At 37.9% G+C, this 21,923-nt stretch overlaps 3 protein-coding genes across 7 annotated transcripts in view; 1 reads left to right on the top strand and 2 right to left on the bottom strand.

Moving 5' to 3' along the window:
• Window positions 1-1,459: 1,459 nt before the first annotated feature.
• LOC129759437 (fumarate hydratase, mitochondrial-like) lies at window positions 1,460-6,317 on the bottom strand. 2 transcript variants are annotated; one of them, XM_055756889.1, is made up of 4 exons: window positions 6,076-6,317; window positions 3,273-3,410; window positions 1,913-2,918; window positions 1,460-1,849 (listed from the first exon to the last, which is right to left on the bottom strand). In XM_055756889.1, the coding sequence occupies exons 1-4, from the start codon at window positions 6,187-6,189 to the stop codon at window positions 1,587-1,589; spliced, it is 1,521 nt and encodes a 506-aa protein (XP_055612864.1). In that variant the 5' UTR covers window positions 6,190-6,317; the 3' UTR covers window positions 1,460-1,586. The 2 variants fall into 2 exon arrangements, with proteins under 2 accessions (XP_055612864.1, XP_055612865.1); XM_055756890.1 differs by lacking the exon at window positions 6,076-6,317 and adding an exon at window positions 3,696-4,071.
• A 222-nt stretch (window positions 6,318-6,539) lies between these two features.
• LOC129759434 (telomerase Cajal body protein 1 homolog) lies at window positions 6,540-8,360 on the top strand. The gene is made up of 2 exons (XM_055756886.1): window positions 6,540-7,883; window positions 7,945-8,360. The coding sequence occupies exons 1-2, from the start codon at window positions 6,645-6,647 to the stop codon at window positions 8,140-8,142; spliced, it is 1,437 nt and encodes a 478-aa protein (XP_055612861.1). The 5' UTR covers window positions 6,540-6,644; the 3' UTR covers window positions 8,143-8,360.
• The window catches only part of LOC129759433 (WAS/WASL-interacting protein family member 2), a 27,875-nt gene continuing 14,114 nt past the window's right edge, over window positions 8,163-21,923 (bottom strand). For 3 of the 4 annotated variants that reach the window (XM_055756881.1, XM_055756884.1, XM_055756883.1), the window contains exons 2-9: window positions 21,519-21,881; window positions 14,291-14,595; window positions 14,150-14,208; window positions 10,544-10,873; window positions 10,279-10,394; window positions 9,838-10,205; window positions 9,171-9,694; window positions 8,163-8,891 (exon numbers count right to left, since the gene is read on the bottom strand). In XM_055756881.1, coding sequence (XP_055612856.1) covers window positions 9,338-9,694; window positions 9,838-10,205; window positions 10,279-10,394; window positions 10,544-10,873; window positions 14,150-14,208; window positions 14,291-14,595; window positions 21,519-21,870 — 1,887 coding nt within the window. In that variant the 5' untranslated portion in view covers window positions 21,871-21,881 and the 3' untranslated portion in view covers window positions 8,163-8,891; window positions 9,171-9,337. The remainder of the gene's footprint in view (window positions 8,892-9,170; window positions 9,695-9,837; window positions 10,206-10,278; window positions 10,395-10,543; window positions 10,874-14,149; window positions 14,209-14,290; window positions 14,596-21,518; window positions 21,882-21,923) is intronic. The other variant, XM_055756885.1, reaches the window with a different exon arrangement.

Here is a 21,923-nt window from a genome sequence, read left to right as displayed (position 1 = left end):
AATTTTTTTAGTCTTTCAATTAATGAATCAATGTACATAATATTAATTAAAAAATTGTCATTTATTAATAAATTCACGATGCAATAAAGAAAAAGCGCATAATTACCAAAAATTTCCAAAGTATATTAAAAGAAGGAAGTGCCAAGGCAGCTCTGCTCTAGCATTGGCTTTGCACGGACTGCGACGTCAAGATCACGAAAAATCTGTTAAATTACCAGAAAACTTGCCTTTTTTGTTGATAATTCGAAGAATCTGGAAATTTTCCACTTTGAAAGAATGTTATTCTAAAAGGATTCTTGTTCTTCAAGATCGGTACAAAAAAGTTTGATTTTCGAGAAATGTTTCTATAAAACAGACTATAGAATTTCGAAAAAAATTGTTGATATTTCCAACTCAAATGCAAACTAGTTCAAAATGTTCAAGACAGGATAGTTTCAGCTCCTTACAACACAATAAAAATTAAATTTAAATTTATTTTTGTTTTAAAAAGTGTTTTCCTTTGAAATTTCTGCCATTCATGTATCAATTTTTCATACAATCGTTTTTGTGACGTCACAAAAAAAATCAATATGATTTTAGGCACTATCTTTTTGAATATTCCTTGCAACATACCAAATAATTCATGTTATTTAAAGGTATGGCATTGTACAGACCTAATAGTGAAATGGAAAGCATTCGTCAACTACTGCCATCTGTTATCCAGACCAGCTTGCCATTTTGGACCCGGCTTTGTCACACGATATTTTGAAGCGTGACGCGACTGATGCGACATTTTGGCGATACCGTCGCATGTGTGTCTTTGCTGCGTCACAACGGAGTCTAACAGCTAAGTCGAAATAAGTTTTGCTATAAAAAAAATACAATTTCAGTTGACATCTTGGTTTTACTTTTTAAAATCTCCAATGAATTTAAAAGTCTCAATTATTCAGAAAAGTTATGATTCTTGATGAGTTTTAAAAGATATATTCCACAAACAAAAAAAAAGGTTTTTATGATAAAATATAGAACTATGAATAAAATCTACCAATCGACTCAACTCAGTTTATCAACATTCAGGCCGGTTACACATCGCATATTGAAGCTTTCAAATGTGGGTGTGCTCAATAAATTTTCGGATTTTTACCTTACTATTACTTCAGCATATAAAACGTTTTAAATCCAAAAAAGATAATAGGAATGTCGGCACTGATACGGAAAGGAAACATCGAATTAACAATCGCAAACGCCTGAATGTTGATAACTGTGTACGCAAGGAAAATCATGTTTCTCGTGTTTCTCATAAACCATAACTAACTTTCAAAAACAATTAAATTAAATTTTTTTTTCGAAGGTTTTGGTAAAAAAAAGCAGATAACTTAAGAACTTTCTACTAAATATGATTAAAAAATTAATACGTTTCCATCTTATTTTTAACCATTATTTGGCATTTCGTTTCTTCGAAATAAGAATGCCTCTGAAGTCGTTTTCCAGTTATACTGCATTTATTGTACATAAATAATATTTAAATTCGAAACGAAATAATATTAAAAAAAACGTACAAATAGTTCCAAAAAAAGAGGCACGAACAACCGAATATGATCAACATTTTACTTCGGTCCCAGCATGTTCTCTGGGCGAACCCATTCGTTGAATTGCTCCTCGGTAAGGTAACCCAGCTTCAGGGCCGACTGTTTGAGCGTGGTTCCCTCCTTGTGAGCAGTCTTGGCAATTTTAGCGGCCTTGTCGTAGCCGATGTGCGGATTCAGTGCCGTTACCAGCATCAGAGATTCGTTCATAATCTTATCTATGTTGGCACGATTAGCCTCGATACCGACCACACAGTTTTTGCTGAATGTGCGGGCACTGTCGGCTGGGGGAAAAGAGAGAGAAATTCAATTTCGGTTGATGTTAAATGTATAACAGAAAAACTTACACAGCAATCGAATTGATCTAAGCACATTAGAAACCACCAGAGGTTTGAAAACGTTCAGCTCAAAATGACCGTTGGATCCACCGACGCTAACGGCAACGTTGTTACCCATGACTTGTGCGCAGACCATGGTCATAGCTTCACATTGAGTTGGGTTGACTTTGCCAGGCATGATGGAGCTACCCGGTTCGTTTTCCGGTAGGCTAAGTTCTCCCAGACCACAACGTGGTCCCGATCCCAGGAAGCGAATGTCGTTAGCGATTTTCATGCAGCTCACAGCGATGGTATTCAAACATCCCGAAACCTCAACCATGGCATCACGAGCCGCCAGGGCTTCAAACTTGTTTGGAGCAGTAATGAAAGGTAGTCCAGTGAGCTCGGAGATTTTTGCAGCACATTTTTCGGCAAAGCCGATTCTAGTGTTCAGACCCGTGCCGACAGCTGTGCCTCCTAATGCCAACATGTAAACCCGAGGTAAGCAGGCCTCAATACGTTGCAGTGCAAACTCCATCTGCTGCACGTAGCCACTGAACTCCTGGCCAAGTGTCAACGGGACGGCATCCTGTGTATGAGTTCGACCGATTTTGATAATATCCTTGAACTCGTTGGACTTGGCCTTCAAGGCATCGCGCAAGGTTTCGATTGCCGGTTTTAAATTACCGGTCAGTTCGCAGGCCACCGAAACATGAATGGCGGTCGGAAAAGTGTCGTTGGAGGATTGGGATTTGTTGACATGATCGTTCGGGTGGACTGGAGTTTTCGAGCCCAGCGTTCCTCCCATCAGCTCGATAGCCCTGTTGCTAATGACCTCGTTGACGTTCATGTTGGTCTGGGTACCCGAACCGGTTTGCCAAATGACCAGCGGGAAATGGTCATCGTACAGCTTACCCGAGATAACGTCGTCCGCCGCTTGCGAGATGGCATCGGCCACTTTGGCATCCAATCCGTACTCTTTGTTGACCAGAGCGGCCGCTTTCTTCAGGATTCCCATAGCCGTGATGACCGGTTTCTGTGAAATAAGCAGAAATAATAATAAGTATAATATGAATTATGTATTTAGATATTTCACTAAAAACCTTTTTTTGTCATTTTTAAGGAAAATAATTCATATTATCATCAAGTGTACAGAAAGTGTACACAGCCGACCATAATTGAACGTTATAAAAAAATAGAAACGGAAGTTGTGGTTGATTGCATTATGCCAAATCTATTCAGTTATGGGTTATCAATAAACAATACCAAAACCGCAGGGCCCTTCAACTGAACTGAAATCTGTCTGTAAGTTGATATTGTCGAATTGATTTTTTGAAATTTCCGAATATTGTGTGATATTGTAAATCAATCAATATATTCCTAAACTTACCGGCATCCGTTCGGTTGGTCCTCCGATGGGGAAGTTCATTGTCGAACGTACGGTTTGCGCGCCATAGTACTTGTCGTTCGGCACCTTCAGCTCGCCAAACGTGTCCGACTCGGTACGAAAGCCCACATCTTTGCTGGCCTGGAATGAACGAGAAAAATAGCATGGGAAGAATTCAATACCGGCGTATAATGAATAGTTTTCGTTGGATGGTCGTCGCTGTATTTGCTCGAATAAGACTAGAGTAAGCCTCTGGCAACAGGTTTGAACTATCCATACAAAATTATATAACACAGCAGTCATGCTGTCTCTGAAAAAACGGTAGCCATGGTGATAGTATGACGTTTGGATCTGCGAAGGGTCTAATTGATGAATCATTTATCTGGCCGCGTGCAAAATTAACGGCACGATTAAACTCATATTTACCATATTTATCAGCGAAGTTCGCGACGAAACGAAAAGGCGAATAAACAGAAAAAAAAACAGGAGCAGTATAACGAAATCACTTGCACGAAAAGAAAATACAAACAACAGGTCTTCAACTCAACAGGTCAACGAAACAACCAAGACTGAACCATGACGGTTGAATGAATTTTATAAGCTTTATAAGACTTATGATGAGAAGGAGAAGTTGATTTTCACGTTTCTCGGATTAAACAGCGGTTTTGGTATTCGAGCTGGAACGACGATATGTCGCGTCGTCAACGAGAGAATGAGAAGTATTTGACTGTCTTGCTGGACTATCGTTGCGGTGTCTAGTTGGAGAGCTGGTGGAAAGGAAACTTGCACAAAAATTGTAATCATCATAATAAACCACAGAGAGAATCACACAAAGTAGGCACGGACGATAAGAAGCAGCGAAATCCGCGAAATTAAAGCTCGGGGAAGACAAATATTCGAAAACGGGTTAATTTTATATTAAGATACTTACATAATTAATCAAAATATTAAATATAAATAAAATTTAAAAAAAAAAGTTTCAAAATAAAATATGAACCACGAAATGAAAACAGATCATAGGACAAACAACAACAAAATTGAGAAAAAAAAATTGAAGAACCTTAAAATTGTAAACTTTTGAGAAATATTAAACTTGTTTGGTTCTCCATTACAAAGTTTAACGATTGTTTGAAAAAATATTTTTTATTATGTTCTTCAAATGTTGTTAAGCTTTAATCCTTAACCAATGTGAATTTTTTTTGGAATCTTGAACGAAAAATGTGTTATGTAGATGATTTTTATGATTATAATTTGAAATTAAAAATAACAGAATTATGATTTTATCAAGAAATACCTATTTAAAAAAAAAACATTACCTACAGGAAATGTTATAACGATACCTACCTAATGTTTGTTTTAAGCTCTTATCACTTTACACTACGCGTTTGAATTTTAAAGACCGAACCCATGTTTTAGTTACACTTAGGCTTAAGCTCAGAAAAAAGTGGCAACGCCAGATCCTAAATACACCTTATATCTCAGGAAATACTGGAGTTTTACTTTCTTTATACCATTTAATTAAATACAGTAATATACCAAACCAATATACATCACTCTTTAAAAAACAAGGCGACACCATCAAGCATGCCATCATTTGGAGAAAGCTCTAACTATCATGTACAAACATCGACGATTTGAATAACTACATACTTCTGGCGGATTTCGATTTGGTGGTGGTGATGTTGAAGCTGGTGGTACTATCAGTGACTTTAGTGGGAACTTTAGTAGGTGGTGCTGGTGCTGACATATGTCATGCATATGCGTGTCCTTGATGAGATGTGTGGAGAAGGCTGACAGTGATTTATTTTACTGTATTGGGTGCCCGGCTCCCCTTCTTACTAAAATAATACCTATGAACAAATGGATAAACTCGGCAAAATGAAACTTTCGAAGTAAAAGGCCTAACAAATATATGATTTGAAAAAAAAAATTTGCTACGCTTTATAGCATAGAACTACGAGTAGCCACACAATCGAGATTCATCAAAATTTTCCCCCTAACAGCCCTAGCCAACTCGCTGCTATCGATAGACAATGTTTTGCATTTGTGCACCCTCGGGATAATGAATCACTCTTCGAACCCCAGGGAAAATAATACGATAACGATCAAAAGTTTTCTCTAAAAGAAAATATAACTTTTCGACAAAATTGATCGTTTACTGTTGTTGAGTTCGTATTGATTGATATCACGGTGGTAGGAAGTCTGGGACTGGATTCAACCTCACTAACTATCAAGCTTAAGCTCAGATGTCTATTACTTCAAATTTATGAAAAAAGTTCTTGCAATAAAAAAATCATAAAATAGTTCTTTCATTAATTCTATTGTTTTGTCATCATTTTCTGATGATTATTAAGTCTAATATTTTATGTACTTTACTTTACCAGTTTAATTTTCTTCGCCTTCGATCCATTTTGCAAACTTTCATCGCTCTTTAGAAGAAACACATTTTCGGAGTCGTCCATTGTTATTGTTTACTAACAGGATCGATGGATGGATGCGATGCACAGTTTTGCGGTGTCTTTCGCTATCACAAAAGGGAATGTAATGAACCCTTTTTATGGGTAGAATCCTTGAAATGATGCAGTACACGAAGAACAAAATATTATTTTTAGTTATTTCCTCTTTTACAGGGATCTGACTGATTGAAGAAAGAATTCTTGAACCGTTTCGAATTTGTAATCCTGCACATATTATAAATTTTATAAGATCGAAAAAATTAATGTTATAAATTTGATAATAATTGCAATACAATGTCATTATTCCATAACCAATAGATTATGTAATTTTTTTTGCACCGGTCACTTACCTTGGCAGTAGTGGAGAATGCACGCATTCGAGCTGCTTGCAGCTTTGATATCAGCTTCACTTGCTGATGGCCATTGAGCACCATCCGCGATAAATGACAAATCCTGCTAGCCATTTTGCACAAAATCGGTTTCAATAACAAGCACTGGGTAATCTCCTTCGGAATTTATCCAACAACTGCTGGCCGTACCGCAAATATCCGTGTCCACCAAAAATCACAACACCTCTCGCTGCTGGTCACTCACAAATCGAAATCGTCCATTAATCGCCTGTGGGAATTGTGAGTACCGCGAGTGTTTGTCACATGATGAGTTAATTATGGTGGTCTCATAAGCCAAATCGCACGTTCAGCCATGTTGACAAAATTTTTGACAGCTAACAGCAACTGAAGCTGCGTTTCGCCCCCTCCGCTGCATCCAACCCTCGTCTACTTTTTGCCAATCTGGGGTCAACATGCATGTTCCAGGCCAGGTGTTTCAGTTAAACAAAAACACTACAACGAGTCGAGCATGCGAAAGTAAATTTTATTTGTAAAAGCATACAAATTCCATTCACTTATCATAATATATTATGACTGAACCAAACATACAAGATGTAGGCGAAAACAATATTATGGAAACTGACTCCATAAACATTGGTGCTTCGCACGAGAGAGCAATGGAGCTCGGAGATCATCGGGTAAATACCACTGAAATTGAAAACCGGCAATTAACTCCAACGATCGAAGAAAATGAATTATGTGATTTGGATACTGAACCAATTCTTTTGGACGAGGAAGCTTCATTAGTAAAAAATATGGAAGAATGTATGCAGGAAGCAACGCAGGAACAAAGCATTCAAAATGCCGGTGAAAACTGTAGAAACTCGTACGAACAGAGCTACTTCCAACAAGGTCAAATCCAGGAAATAGGTCGCTGTTCATGGGACAAGGCTACCAAGCATAATTACGTTCGAGGATGTTTATGGTCTCCAGATGGTACTTGCGTTCTAACGGCCGTTCACAATGATGGGATGCAGGTTTTTGAACTTCCCCAAGATATTTATGGAGCGCAAGAAGTTTCATCAGCGAGATCGGTCAATTTAATGGAACCAGCCGTACATGTTCCACAAACAACCTTGGTCTACGACTACAAATGGTATCCTGGAATGGATAGCTCTGTTCCTGGAACTAGTGTATGGATTGCTAGCAGACAACACGAGCCTATTCAATTGTGGGACGCTTACACGGGCGAATTGAGGTGCTCCTACAAGGGTTACAATAATGTAGATGAAGTCGAATCAGCTCTCAGTTTGACCTGGTCCATCGACGGTGAACACATCTATGGTGGATACAAGAAAAGCATAAAAAAGTTCGACGTTAAAACTCCTGGCAGAGAAATCTGTACCTATCCTACTAAAGTAACCGCGTCTTGTATGACCATATGTACCCCCTTTCCAAATATGGTCCTTTTTGGAAGTTGGAGCCGGACAATAACGGCATTAATCACAGATTCTAAGGAAACTATCCAAGTGGGAAACTCTTCGCGAGGTCAAGGCCACGGTGCTGGGATCACGTGGTTGAAATTTATACCCCGTACAAATCTTTTTGTGTCTGGCGGAAGAAAGGATTCTAAGTTAATAATTTGGGACATCCGGGATTTAACAAAACCATATCACGTGTTGCAGCGAACATGCGATACGAACCAACGGATTTATTTCGACAGCTCTCCCTACGGTGAATGGATTATCTCTGGTAACACTGATGGAATAGTTCGGGCTTGGAATTTGCTCGACATAGACGAGGATAGAAAATCTTATCGACAACACGCCGTGAGAACTCAGCTAAACATTTAAAAAAAAAAATTGTTTATTATAGATAATCTCTTTCTAGTTTCCCCTCCATCGGGATTGTTGTAACGGAGTTTCATTTCACCCATCAAAACCGGTGATAGCGACAACAAGTGGTCAATTTCATGCCGAGAAAATTAACGATGATGATGAGCTCGAGATTTCGTTCATAAATGAGCAGGAAAATTCGCTCACCCTCTGGTGGATTGGCAAGTCTACTAATGGGCTTTCGGAGGAATAAAGTCATCGCTCGGTTTCGGATTTCTGATTCGATTAGATTAAAATCTTTCTCTTCTTTATTGCTAACATCAGAAGGATTAAATATATTTATAGTATGTACAAAAAATAACAATAAAATTAATAAAGATTATTACTTTACGCGTAACGATGCTTAAAGATTTTCCTTCTCGCGATGCGATGCGGATTGTTTGCTTGCTTGACGATCGAAATAGTTTTACTCAACATTATATTTGCTTCGAATACAACTCCCTAAAGATTTGTGTGTTATTGTTTCCATGCCACAAAGTTTGTGTTGCTCATTACTTTTAGATTTCTAGTCAACGGTTATAAGGACAATTGGCTTGACCTATGTTTGTTTATGATTTTGTTCATAGAACCGAAAAAATGTATTATTCATTTTGTATAGTTGAAAGAAGTCATAAGAGATTGACCATATACCTATACACAAATACAATAGTTGTCCTACTGTTGCATTGGAAAAGATATCCTAATAAAATGATTCTGTTGGTTTGCTGCTGGTTGGGTTTCGTTCGGTATAAGGAGGAGGTTTGCTATACATATCTATTGTGTGTAAACTTTGATATGACTCATTGATAGCGTGACATTTATGTAATGTGTGTTCCTCTATAACTGAATCTTAATGTACTAGATTTCTCAGCTGCTATTGCCCACAATGCGGTGTTAGTGTGATTAAGTAGCTCACACTTAGAGTCCCTAAACCAGATGCTACGTGGAAATCGCCCGATGGAGCTGTAACGAAATTACAGATTTAATTTGAAAAAAAATTAAATAACCTTTTATATTTATTTTATGTTGGTGTTTAGGTTTCAAACTGCAAGCACATATATTATGACCTTCTTTCACTATTAAATGTGTTCCTAATAACCAATCGAAAAATCTACATCAGTTAATAAATGCAAAATGTGCTGCTTATGTTCACTGAATTATGCAACAATGCACGTGACCTAGATAATCAGTTTCACTCGATTAAAAATATGGAATATACTAATGATTGCATATTGCACCTACCTTTCAAAAAAACTTTCCACGCATAGCCTGTTACACAATACCAAAGGACGATCATTTAGCGCCCGACTGTGCGTAGCCGAAAAATAGAAACGAGCATTTTGGGCCTTCATCATCACATATCACACTGTCAATGTTCGCCATCTGTTGGTTGAACCGCCTTGGAATCATTAATGCTGTTTCTGCTGTTGCTGTTGACCACCCTGGGGTCGCATGGTGTTGATTTTGGCCACATTGAGAAAGGGTATCGGTGCCGGGAAATCGGTCACCTTTCGGAAGTAGAAAGAATACTTGGCTTCGAGGTCAATCTCCTGTCGTGGGGTAACAGACGCTTTCCGTCGCTCCGGGGCAGCTACCGTTGCTCCGAGCATGGTTTCCTTCCGATGGAGGTTTGAGCTTTGACTATTCGGACTGCTGGCGCCGGACTGCGTTTGCTGCATTTGTTGCTGTCGCATAGACGAAATTCGCTGCGGAGGTTGCGGTGGTGCTTCCCCGCTGATATTGTTGGTGTTGTTTGCTTGAAGTTGCTAAAATAAAGTGAACAAATGAAAATGGTGTTAAGATTGATTTCGTTCTATGATACACTATCTTATCAAGGGCAAGGAAACGTTGATAAGATAGATTAATCAATCTAGCGCGGCGATGGTTTTTAGTCATGTCATTAGCTTACCGGTGGAGGTGGAGCTGGGCACGTCCGATGCGGGGGCAGCGGTGGTGCTGCCGTTGATTTAATACTGCCGCTGCTAATGGTTTTGGTGCTAGCGATGCTGAGCTGACTGTTGGATACTATAGAATTAGAAGAGGTTGTGCTGGTGAGCGTTGCAACGTTGTTGGCGGAACCGCTGTTGTTTAGCTTCGATTTGAGCTCGTCAGCAACAGCACTGACCACGTTATTGGCGGAACCGAAGTTCGGCTCTGGTGCTTCAGGAGCCAAACTAAGGGGTAAATGCGAAAGGTTTGTGTTCGATACGCTTCGGACCGGAGGAGGTGGTGGCGGCTTCATGACCGGTGGTTTGGGAGGGGGCGCAGCAGGTCGACCTGTTGAAAAATAATTTTTATATTGTATAGCTAGATCTTTTTCTAATGAGCTCAAAATTACTGTTAGACGTACCTATCGGGTTGTTTGTCCTTGACAGGGATTCCGAAGACTGGAAGCTCGAAGGTGGTCCACGCAACGTGCCAAAATGATTTGGGAAAGCAGGCCCATTCGGTGCAACCGGTGGAGACCTATTATCGATGTTTATGATACAGAAAATGTATTGAAGGGGTATTCGGTTCATGTATCTTACATAATTTACAGTTAAACATGAAACACGATCACACTCTGTGCTCACCAAGATAGAAAACCTTTTTATTAGAAAAAATAAAACACCTACCTTGGACTCCTCATACTGTGATGCCTACCAACCATATTTCGATTGGATCCACCGCCACTGCTATTGGAAGTGTTGCTACTGCCGCTCACATTCAGCTGCATTCCTGGCGGTTTCGGGGCTAGGTTTGGTTTGCCATAGTTGGGCACCGGTTTAACGCTAGGTTGCGTCTGAGGCACTGGCGGCGGAGGAACCGGACTACTACTACCACTGCTGCTGCCGCCACCAAATAGAGTTGATCTGTTTGGTAGAAGACTGCTTCCAACGGGACTAGTTACTGCGGATGCGGTAGATCCGTTCGAGGGCGAAGGACTGGGCGTCGACGGTGCTTGACTACTTACCACAAAATTACAAATTCAGGTGTTTGGTAACAAGAGTTCAAAAGTGGTGTAAAGTATGTTGTATAATGTACATGGCACATGGTTTTTGATGATGATTGAACCGGGAGGAATAAAAATACAGAGAAAGGGGAGAAGTTGTGATGAGTACACAATCACTAGCAAGATCGCTAAAGTTTGAGGATAGTTTGAATGAAGTGAATTATACCGAATCAGTGTTTGAGATTAAATAAAATCACGCACAAACTATCTAGTTGCATAAGTAAACTGACATTTAACTACTCAATAAAATGAAGTAAAACTAAATCGAAAAAAGAAAACTAGCTTGACATTATGGTGTAAATTTATGTCCAGTATGTCGTATTTGTCAACTTAAGGATGAAAGTTTGAATGATGAAGACCTCATTTACAGTAATCAGAACCAGTTTGTCAAACAAGCATTGAAATCAAATTTTAGACCCATTTTGATTGAAAGCCCCGAAAAATTTAACGCCATTTGTCGGGTAGAAACTTTTAAAAAAATCTCCCTTTATGCCCATTCATGACTTGTAAATCCAGCACAATTTCGTTTTAGGTACATATTTGAGGTTTTCAAATACTGTGGCTTAATTCAAAGGAATTCAGCGACTATGACTTTTGAAATCATAGAAAGAACCTTTTGAAAAATATCTGTCAGAGATTTATATTTCATAGATGACCTTTTTTCGTTCAATCGCGATCGTCGAAAATGGTTAAACGAGATTCACTACGAACATTTTTTCCCACGGGAACTACTTCTATTTTCGAGACTTGAAAAAGATACTGCCATCAATGTACGGATGTCAAAACTCATTCTAATGTACGCAATCGACACATAATGATATAATGACATAAAAGAATCATAAAGAACTGACCGTTCTTTAGCCGAACATAACTTTAAATGGTGGCTGGTCAACCACCAAAAGATTTCAGTTCGACTAGCGCCTTGTAAAAGTTGTTGAACATTTGGTATTAACGAGTGCATTTGAGCGTCACGACACCAGTTGAATGAGGTTTCTGGTCACTGTAGATAGAGTGCACCCTCAGATCCTCTTAACTGCTATTTATAATTAAATTTTGTTCCAAAGATTTTTTGATTTTTTATAGGTGCTTCACGGAGTTGAAATAAAACCATTTGGAGACATTTTGAGGGGTTGAAGGGTATTTTACAATAGTTACTCTCGTACAACAACAGGGATTTACTCGGGATTACAGTACTCGACGTACTGGAAAGAGTTAACAGGCAGCTGACTCATTTTCTTCATTTAGTAAACGATGTACCACTATAAAACCTAGAACTGGGCTACAGGCAGAGCATTTCGCTTCAACATAAAATGGCGAAAAAAGGGAACAAAAAGTGACGGAGTCCATGGAAGGCCTGTAGATCTGTAAGCATGCATAGATTGTTTTAATATCCTTTAAAATTACTTGTACCTTTTCGCGAAGAAATTTGGTTAGCTACTCATTCCAGTATGGTATTGAACCTGAAAAAATCACTCATATTGTACGAGAATAACTACTCTAAAATAACCCCAACCCCTAAAATAGTCTAATCTCAATTCCGTGGAGCACCATGAGAGATAGGTTAAGAACCCTGTAGAAAACAAAATACTTTGAAACTATAGTGAACCAGAAAAAGCAGTTGACGAAATCTGAGAGTGTACTCCATTTCATTGTTCAGAAACCTTATCTAATAGGCATCGCGATGTTCACATGCACTCGTTACTACCAAAGGTGATCAAAGCTTGATTTAAACAAGTGGCAACTCAAATTTTGGAATTTTCCCGAATACTCAAACATAAGCGAGCTATCTACGAACTGCACAAAAATCTCGGCAAAAAGTATAAAGTTTTTTTAAATTTACAACTAGTTTATTAAATGCCTTTTACTTTTACAAAGTTTAAATGTGCCGAGGGTCTTTGTATCACTGGTTAGTAGGGAGGGGGGCCGTAATAGTCGCGGCGAAGTATACAGTACACCATTTAAAAAGTAAAAATGTGGCGGCTTCCATTGTTTACCATATCCTAAAATCCCCAAACGACTACTCACAAGCAAGGTATTGGCATATCAGCGAAAATAACGGGATGCCGCCAAAAAGTTCAATTGTTCTCACCAGTACATTGGCAAAACATTGAAAAAAGTTGAAATTAAGTGCCGAAAGAAGACAAGAGCCCCAGAATACAGTGAGGATCAGATTTCGACTCTTAAATCCCAATGCCGCTGAATGATTAAAAAATTATTCCGGAAATTTTTTTGTTTTGGACGATGAAAGTTACTTCCCTCTTTCCAAGACGCACATTCCCGGAAACGATCGATACTATTCCAAAGATAGTTCTACTACAACTCCGAACTTTAAATACAAGTTCAAACATAAGTTTGAACAGAAAGTAATGGCTATACATCGCCATTTCCGAGAGAGGTATTTCTAAGCTATGGTTCAAGCCGTTTGGTTTGGCTATCAGTCAAAATCTGTACCAGAATGAATGTTTGAAGAAAATTTTTTATGCCGTTTCTACACAAATGCAGATGGACAATATGTGTTTTTGCCGGATAAAGCGTCATTGCATTATGCCAAAAAACACAACCCCTACTGAATACCCATTCGATCCCATTTGTACCCAAAAACCACAACTCGTCAAATTTGCTTCAGTGTCGCTCAATCGAAGATTTTTTCGAAACTTTAAGCTTATTGGTGTAGTAAAATAATTGGAGAGCCAAGACATCAAACGGAAGCTTGGACCGTTTTCAACTGTTCACTAAAAATTTTTCAACAATGGACTATGTAAATGAAATCTTCTTCAAGTACACTTGACTTTTTTTTACAACTTGAAAGAGAAATTCCAAAATTTTAGTTGCCACCCGTTGTTTGATTTGGTTTGATTTGTTTTTATTTCTTCGAAAAACTCCTGATTATCTGTAAGAGGAATCCCATAAGATACCTGTGTGGTTCTATAGATTTTAAAAAATTTAGAACATTTCTATCTATAAGGAAATTTTAAAAGAATCAGCAATATAATGTCTCAAATACAGCTAGCTTCTAACAACAATATCCAAGCCTAAAATGGTAACAGCACTGCAAATCCTTATCAAACTGAACGAAAGCAACTATACAAGCTACAGCAGAGTAATTTGTTTAGGTTTCAACATACTGTAAAAGCTCACACAGCAAACGAAGAAAACGGAAAACAAACTTGCCTTGGCTTGCCTTAAGGAAATAGTATCTACTTCTATTGATAAAAATAGTAACACGTACCTCTTCTGGCTGGAATAGCCACTCCTTCCTTGGGCTGCCGTCGGTGAATCATTGGCGTTCTGCAAAAAAAAGGGAGTGAGCATAAATGTTTCGGTTAAAATCCTAAATAAGTTTAGATGAGGCGGTGGTTCAATAACGTACCTTTAGTTGAGTCGGGGGCTGTGGGGGAGGACCTCGGTTCGTTCGTAGGTTATTCTCCGTTACCGGCACGTGATTGCTGCTGTTGTTACTTCCCGAAGATGATGAGTTATTACTGTTATTGTTGTTTTTCTGCTTCTTGAGCGTCAACTTGGCTGCCAGCTCATCTGCAAAGTCCATCGTACCGCCACCGTTTCCTCCCCCACCGGCACTGGCACCCGCTAACCGATTATTATTGGTCCGCAGGGTGTTCTCTGGCGATGGTGACTTGTTGTTGTTGCCGGCGTATGGTGCGGTTGATTGTGCGCCTGGAACAAACCGTAGAAAGTTGTCGTTTATCAGTTGTTGATTTTAAGCGAAAATATTTTTTGCAAAATGTATGGCACGATGAATAATTCGATGTTCTTTTGACGTCATAAATTATGGATGAATCAGTGACCTTTTTGACGCAAATTTGATTTCATTTGCGTGTTAAGACTTAGAGTTATTTCAAAAATATTATATGGAAGCCCCTCTTCCCTGCTTCTCGTTTCACATATACCCACTGGAAAAAGGATAACTATCAAATAATCGTAGAATTATTTTACTCCATTCGGTTGATTACTCAGACACCTTCCCATTCCAAATTGTATAGCAGTCCCTCTCCTCTGTCCTATCTCCCCACTGAAATAATTATGGAAACATTTCTCGTACTCAAATATCCTCCCCTACCAAATTTGGTTTACTTCCATGATCAGTTTTCTAGTTACTCCCCTCTCTTCTCCTATTTCCGCTCTAAAAGAGGGAGGGGTCTAAAACTTTTATAGAAACAGGCCTCAAAAGCACCCACTAGCTAAGTTTCACGCAAATCGGTTCAATAGTTTCATAGTCTATCTATAGGAAATAGACAGACAGACAGACAGATATTCATTGTTATATCTATAGATGTTATGGAAATGCTTTTGAATAAAATTCTTCTTGGTAATTTTCCACATCTTTCGTTCCTCCTAACTATAAAATTTCATAATCTTGAAATTTTCCTTAATAAAAGCATACATTTCTTCTATAAGACCGATGAAATAACCAGCAAACATAACTAACGGTGATTAAATTCTTCAAAGCTATTAGACTAGCGTTTTTTTTAATTAAAAAAAAATCGAGCAAAGATGTCTGTTGCAGTTTATAACGACTTATTTTAACACTTTCGGATGAATTCAGAAACGCGGATTGACTTTCAAAACATTTTATATTGTCTTCAAAGATATGCCTTTTTATTATACAACTTTAAAGAATAACTTAACTTGCGCTTTCGACTTAATCTTTATTGTATCTTGTGGAGCTATATCCGATCTCTTCGGTGGTTAATTTTGACTGCCTCGATCGTCAGCTGATTGGGTGTTGATCAGCTGTGCCAAAAGAGTATCCAGTCTGCGATAAATTTGCTCTCAATAGGTTTGTTTGCTCTCGTTTTGCTTCTGCATTATGAGATTCATTAATTTGGCTTAAATTAACGCGTTAACAATGTCCAAATTTAAACTCTACCCCAAATTCAGCCTTTACCCCAATGAAGAGTTTTCGATATTTCGACGTAATTGGCATAAGATTAAAACCGCATTGCGAATGACTCAAGGAAACAAAATAAAAACGTATCTCCCTATCCCACCACAAGCCAAAGGAGAATAGAAACAATCACTGGCCACTCGAATGAATTGATCGGATTCCTGCAACGATACAGGATCGGTCTTTTAACTAAGTGTTGGTGAATCTCGTTTAGGCATTTTTTCCTCAGATGTAGGCTTTTTTTGCCTTGAGAGCATAGGAGATGAAAGCTTAAATCTGAAAAAAAAGGTTAAATCTGAGGAAAAAAGCTTAAATCTGAGAGATGTGCTCCACTCGGATTGTATATCCTTGCAGGGATCTGAAATTGATCCGCTCTGTCAATGCTGTGCGTATGTATTGTATTAGAGAAGGGTTAGCATATCCTGCAACGCCAAGAAAAGTACATTGAACTCAAATTCCCAAAGAAAAAAAAATGGGAGAAACGAAAGGACTGGTTCGCCTAGCTGAATAGTAAACAGGCCTGGCTTCATTTCCACAACGTAAAAAAGCGACCTACCGGTAAAATAAACGAAATACGGTGGTTAAATCGGGCGGAAAATATTTTGACCGCTAGTGTGGAGGCATTTTTAACAATTTCGTAATGGACAGTCAAATGAACTCTTAAGTGAGCACCTGGCAGGTTTCCAGCCAGAAAGTTCTCGTTGACAAGTCTTGCCTGGATGTTCCGGAAATAAACAGAACAAACTAAATTTAAAATATTATGTCCATCACTTTAGGTGGCTGACGATCTGTGAAAGCTGCAAATCAGTCAATGTTACATAACGATTGACACAATTGGATAAATATACATACAAAGAAGACTGCCTCCAAATGCGACCGTTTTCCTTGTAAAGCACTTCCATAGATCACACAAAATTAATACCCTGTTTCGGTGGGATCTAAAATCGTGTAATTTCGTGAAAACGGTGGTGGAGTGATAAAAGGTCAAATATGTTTTTTTTGTGACAAAGAAGGACAATCTGCTAAATTTGCCGTAATTTCGATTAAATTAAAAGTTTTTGGTAATTTTGAAATTCAAGCATCAGGAAACAGAAAAGTAATCAAAACTAAACTTGATTTGGTAAATAAGATGGTTCAGAATGTGCACGTAGCGCACGTGGCGCCCAAAAAATAATGTTGATGGACTTATTCATTGGATACTATCTCGAAAACCACTTGACATAACGTCACACAAATTTGCAAATGTAAAAATTACGTTACTAGGCGGCTTCACTGAAAATTTCATAAATTTCCATCACATAACAAAGTGTTGCATTTTTATCGAATGCTCTCCTTACGTGGGGTAAGATGCAATAAAATACGAAATTTTTGTCCTGTCGTTCTCCGATGCTGGAATATGATTGTTTTGTAAAACATAGTAAAATTTTATCAGGCTAATATTTTTAAGATTTTGATTACGTAAGTAATTTTTTTATAATTTTACTTACGTAATCAAAATTTAAATTTTTGATTTCCCGCATTTTTTCCCGACTTTTTTCCGCTTGGCCTCACGAAATTCCCGATTATCAAAACAAAAAAAAAGTCACAAAAACATTATTTACCGGTTTGCTATCTTAATAAGTGACTTAATTATAATTTTTTTTAATAAACCCAAAAATCACAGCATATTTAAAAAGATTGGTATGTATAAACATTTTGTTCACTCTGTTGCGTTGTGAGCCTACTTGGTTGAATAATTCAACTGAACGTTCTTCAGTGAACGTTCACTGAAGAAGGTAGTAAGTTGCTATCGGTAAGAAATACCGGTACACAGTGGGCCAGGAACCACACTTTTGCGGTCAAAATTGACTACAGGCCAGAAGCTTTGTTGTAGCTCATCGGTGTCTTCAACAAAGTTACTCGACTATATTTACGCTATCTATTGATGGATTTGAATTAGTTCTATTTTTCTCCGCAAGGTGGCGCCAAAATCTAACTTTTTACAGAAGCAAGATACAGGCATGGTTTGTTCTACAAAGTTGTTCATTATACCTTTTACATCAACTTTGTAGAACATTGTTAAGCTCTTTGTTGTGTACTTACTTAACAAAAATAATAATTTAAGGAAACCTTGCAAAAAATGGTTTTTTTCACATATTTTTGTGTTTAGCTATACAATACCTCAAATTTCCACAGTATTCGATTGGAATTGACTTAAATGAGATATTCTAGTGAAAAACTTATTCGTTTCTCAGATTTTTTCTGTCAAAATCGCAAAAAATAGTAAAAATTATACATTTTTCAAATTGCAATAACTTGCTTGCGTGCAATTTGGCGCACCTCATTTTTTGAGAAGTGACAGTTGTGATTATGATCTAAATGCATGTAAAAAATGTCGGTGGGTTCTCGTGGGTTCCTTGTCAAATGATTTAATAAAGCTGGTGAATTTTCAATACAAATTCACATATTTTAAGACCTTTTTCTTAGAAAACATCCGCATTACTCGAAGAAAAGAAAAGAAAGTAAACGACGAATCTCTGACTTCACTTCATATACAATCTGCAGAAATCGTCCGGAATTCCAATTTCTAATGCTATTATAACATATGTGCAACTTGTTATTTCAATTAGATGTTTCATTAGTTGATCTTCGAAATTTTGGATAAGACATTCCGCTACTTAAACAATAAAGAGGATGCAAGATAAAATAGATTTGACATATTGAAAACCGCAAAGAAATTCAAACAGAAAAATATCATATTTATACCAACTTTTTCTAGATAAAAACTGGACTGAAGTACACAATTTTATCATTTTTGAGTTACTCGAAGTTTCGAGTTTAATTTTTTTTTTTTTTATTTAAGTGTAGTTTCATGATTTTTCAGTTTTTCTGGAGCTTTGAAGGCACTGAAAAATATGCACTGAGCAGCTGAGCCAAAAATTCCCGCTTTCTGGGAGGAATTCTCGACTTCTTCCCACTTTTTTCCGATGCATTTTAAATCCCGACCTTTTCCCGCATTTCCCGACTTTCCCGAATGAGTGGCCACCCTCCTTATGGCCCTCATGGCACTTTTAGGGATAGATATTTGTAGGTTTTCATCACTAAAAACAAGTGTTGAGAAAAAAAATTGAATGAATATTTGAAATCAGCGCCCCAAAGTTAGTCAAAATTAGCTCTTATATTCTTTGCACATCGGAAAAGTGTAAATTTTGTTGCCTTGTATTATCAGTGGGCATAAATTTGTTTAGAAGCCATTAAAGTCGCAAAGTGTTGCATGATACCCCAGTAGGCTGATTCGATTTGGGGTCATTTTTGAATTTCTCAAACCCTGGGCTCTAAAAAGCTTCGTCTTGGTCCAAAACTCATCCATGATTTTTTGTAGAATTTTTAAGTAACGTTTACATGAGTAAATTTGGACGTTTTGGTTTGTATGGGAAAATTGAATATTTTGTACTGAAAAATCAACATCATTTTTGATTCTTATGTGGAACCGGGCCAGCTAATGGTTTTTGCGCCAATTTATAAAATTTCTAGAGGAAATTTTCCGCTGGACAACTTTGTCGAGGACTGTTTCTTTGTATCTCACTAGACAAAAAAGTTACTAGCTGTTAAATAGCGATATGTCTTTTCACATTGATAAACAATAAATTCAATTGACATCACTGCAGGGTGCCTAGCGAGGTATTACATCCATGAGCTTTACATAAGGTGCGGAGATATTTTGATGCTGTCACAAATACATCAGTATCTTCAAACTGGTGTGCATGCAATGCGGTCTGATTCGCATCAATGACGTCATAAGAGTTGTTTGGGTTGCAATTACGGAAGACTTTTTGATTTAGATAACTTTTGTTCAATGAAAAAATGACCAAGTGCTGCATAAAATCCTGCAAAATTTCGCAGGTCGACGCTAAGAAGCAAAATAGAGCAGTGAGTTTTCATCAGCTAACGAAGGAACCCGCGGTACGCAAAAAATGGCTCGCGTTCTGTGGCCGTAAGGATGGATACGGCATATACGTGTGCTCCCAGCATTTCGAATTGACGGAGTTTGTTAATGTTTATATGGAAAACGCAAGGAGGGTTCTTATAAAATCTGGTAAGTATTTCTAACTTAGGCCATTATCGCAATATTCTTTATGTTTCGTTTTTTCTCTCAGCTTTGCCATCCATTCGTTGCCCTCCAACTGAGTCTGCTCGATCCATCAGAGCTAAAGTGAGGAACCGGAAGCAGAAAAGAAAAGAACTTCTACAGAGAAATAAAAACTTGTCCAGGATGGGAAACAACAGTTCAATCGAGTCTCTACAGAACAGCACTAACGTCAAGGACCAAGAGCTACCAGACCAAACTGATGATTTGTGAGGCGATAAGCGATCCGTTGAAAACCAACTCTGAATGGCCGGAAGAAGTTATTCCAAATCTAAATCCTGCGTACGATGGAAACAGCGAGGTATTTGAACTATTATTATTAGTATTATAGTACTTTAATCATGTTAATTTGACAACTTTCCTAATGAACTGTATTACGCACTGCAGCCCCGATGATGTTATGACGTCATCACTGTAATACACACAATGTTTACGTTTTTTCGATCACCTATACCACGGCAAACCGAGTTCATCCACACCTCTACATCTAGCTCATGGGTATTACATGACTACTTTTCATGCAATACTTCGCGAGGCTCGAGCAGTGATGTCTATTGAATTTACTGTTTATTAATGCGAAAAGACATACCCCTGTTAAACAGCTAATAACTTTTTTTTCCTAATAAGATACGAAGTTACCGTCTTCGACAAAATTGTTCAACGGAAAATTTCCTTTAGGAATTTTATGAATTAGCACAAAAACCATTAGCTGGCCCGGTTCAACATAAGAATAAAAAATTATGTTGATTTTTCAGTACAATATATTCAATTTTCCCATACAAACCTAAAAGCTCAAATTTACTCATGTAAACGTTACTTAAAAATTCTACAAAAAATCATGGATGAGTTTTGGACCAATATGAAGCGTTTTTAGACAACAGGGTTTGAGAAATTCAAAAATGACCCCAAATCCACTCAGTCTAATACCCCAGTGAACGTTACTAAATTTTAATTCTGCTGTGTTTAGTTAATTAGTGTTTTGTGAGGTATGTATTATCAATACATCCATTTTTGCGATATTCTTATAACTTAAAGTTAGACACTAGGCAATCGATTTCAGATTTATGAATGAAAAATTGCAAGAATATCATTGTATTGTCGAAATCGAATCGAATTGAATATTGTTTTTACCAATGTACATTAGGCGCATTCGAATTGAATTTAAGACTTCAAAGAATGTTTGATTTGTATTTTTAAGGAAGTAACTAAAAAAAAACGTTGAATTGATAAGTTACAACATACGAATAAGATGTATTTTGAAAAACAATATACCTAGCCAAAGTAAGACCAGTTGATGTGAAACTATTTTGGACATTGTTACACGAGACTTTATTTAACATAAAATAAGAATAGAATAAAATTTATGTGTAAATTCTATGATTTTGTATAAAATAATTCTCAACGTTATTAAAATTAATTAAATTTCAAATAAATAAATTTCACTTAAAACAGAAGTCAAGCTGCACATGCCTATTATATACTCTGTCATAAAAAAAATATTCAAGATTCGCTCCACACCACCCGTCTATCAACCCACGTGAAGGAACAAACTCAACCATGACTCACCTCTGCTGCCGACCGGCTTCAGCTTTGGCATTGACGATAGTCCCCCGAAGATACCACCCAATTTTGGACCGCTTCCTCCATCAGCAGATCCATTGCTTTCGGCAGTGGTGCTCGCCGAAGGTCCCCTGTGATTTCCTATCGCGGGGCTGCCGCCTCCACTGACCTTGCCCTGAATGAGGGGTCCACTTTTGTCCACCGTGACCGTTTTCTTTAGTTTCGTTCCCTTCTGAATTGACTGTAACAGGGCATTGCGCCCATCTCCGGAGGGTGCACCGCCACCGAGTTTTAACGCCGGTGGAGGTGGAGGCCCAGGAGGTGGAGGTGGCCCAGGCGGCGGCGGTGGTGGAGGCATTTTTCAGGAAGCTGAAACGAAAATAATGAATGGAAAATCAAAGATTAACATTT

This window comes from Uranotaenia lowii, unplaced genomic scaffold (assembly GCF_029784155.1).
Source record: "Uranotaenia lowii strain MFRU-FL unplaced genomic scaffold, ASM2978415v1 HiC_scaffold_156, whole genome shotgun sequence".
In the NCBI taxonomy this organism is placed as follows: Eukaryota; Metazoa; Arthropoda; class Insecta; order Diptera; family Culicidae; genus Uranotaenia; species Uranotaenia lowii.
Note: the sequence above shows the minus strand (reverse complement) of the source record. Positions and strands in the feature narration are given on the sequence as shown.

Bases quoted from the DNA above. Each gene is read 5' to 3' on its own strand.
- LOC129759437 (XM_055756889.1), bottom strand. From the start codon at position 6,189: ATGGCTAGCAGGATTTGTCATTTATCGCGGATGGTGCTCAATGGCCAT. The intron at 3,411-6,075 runs GTAAGTGACCGG...CGTTCATTCCAG, and splicing joins CATTCTCCACTACTGCCAAG to GCCAGCAAAGATGTGGGCTT. The intron at 1,850-1,912 runs GTAAGTTTTTCT...CTTTTCCCCCAG, and splicing joins TAGATCAATTCGATTGCTGT to CCGACAGTGCCCGCACATTC.
- LOC129759434 (XM_055756886.1), top strand. From the start codon at position 6,645: ATGACTGAACCAAACATACAAGATGTAGGCGAAAACAATATTATGGAA. The intron at 7,884-7,944 runs GTGAGAACTCAG...ATCTCTTTCTAG, and splicing joins AATCTTATCGACAACACGCC to TTTCCCCTCCATCGGGATTG.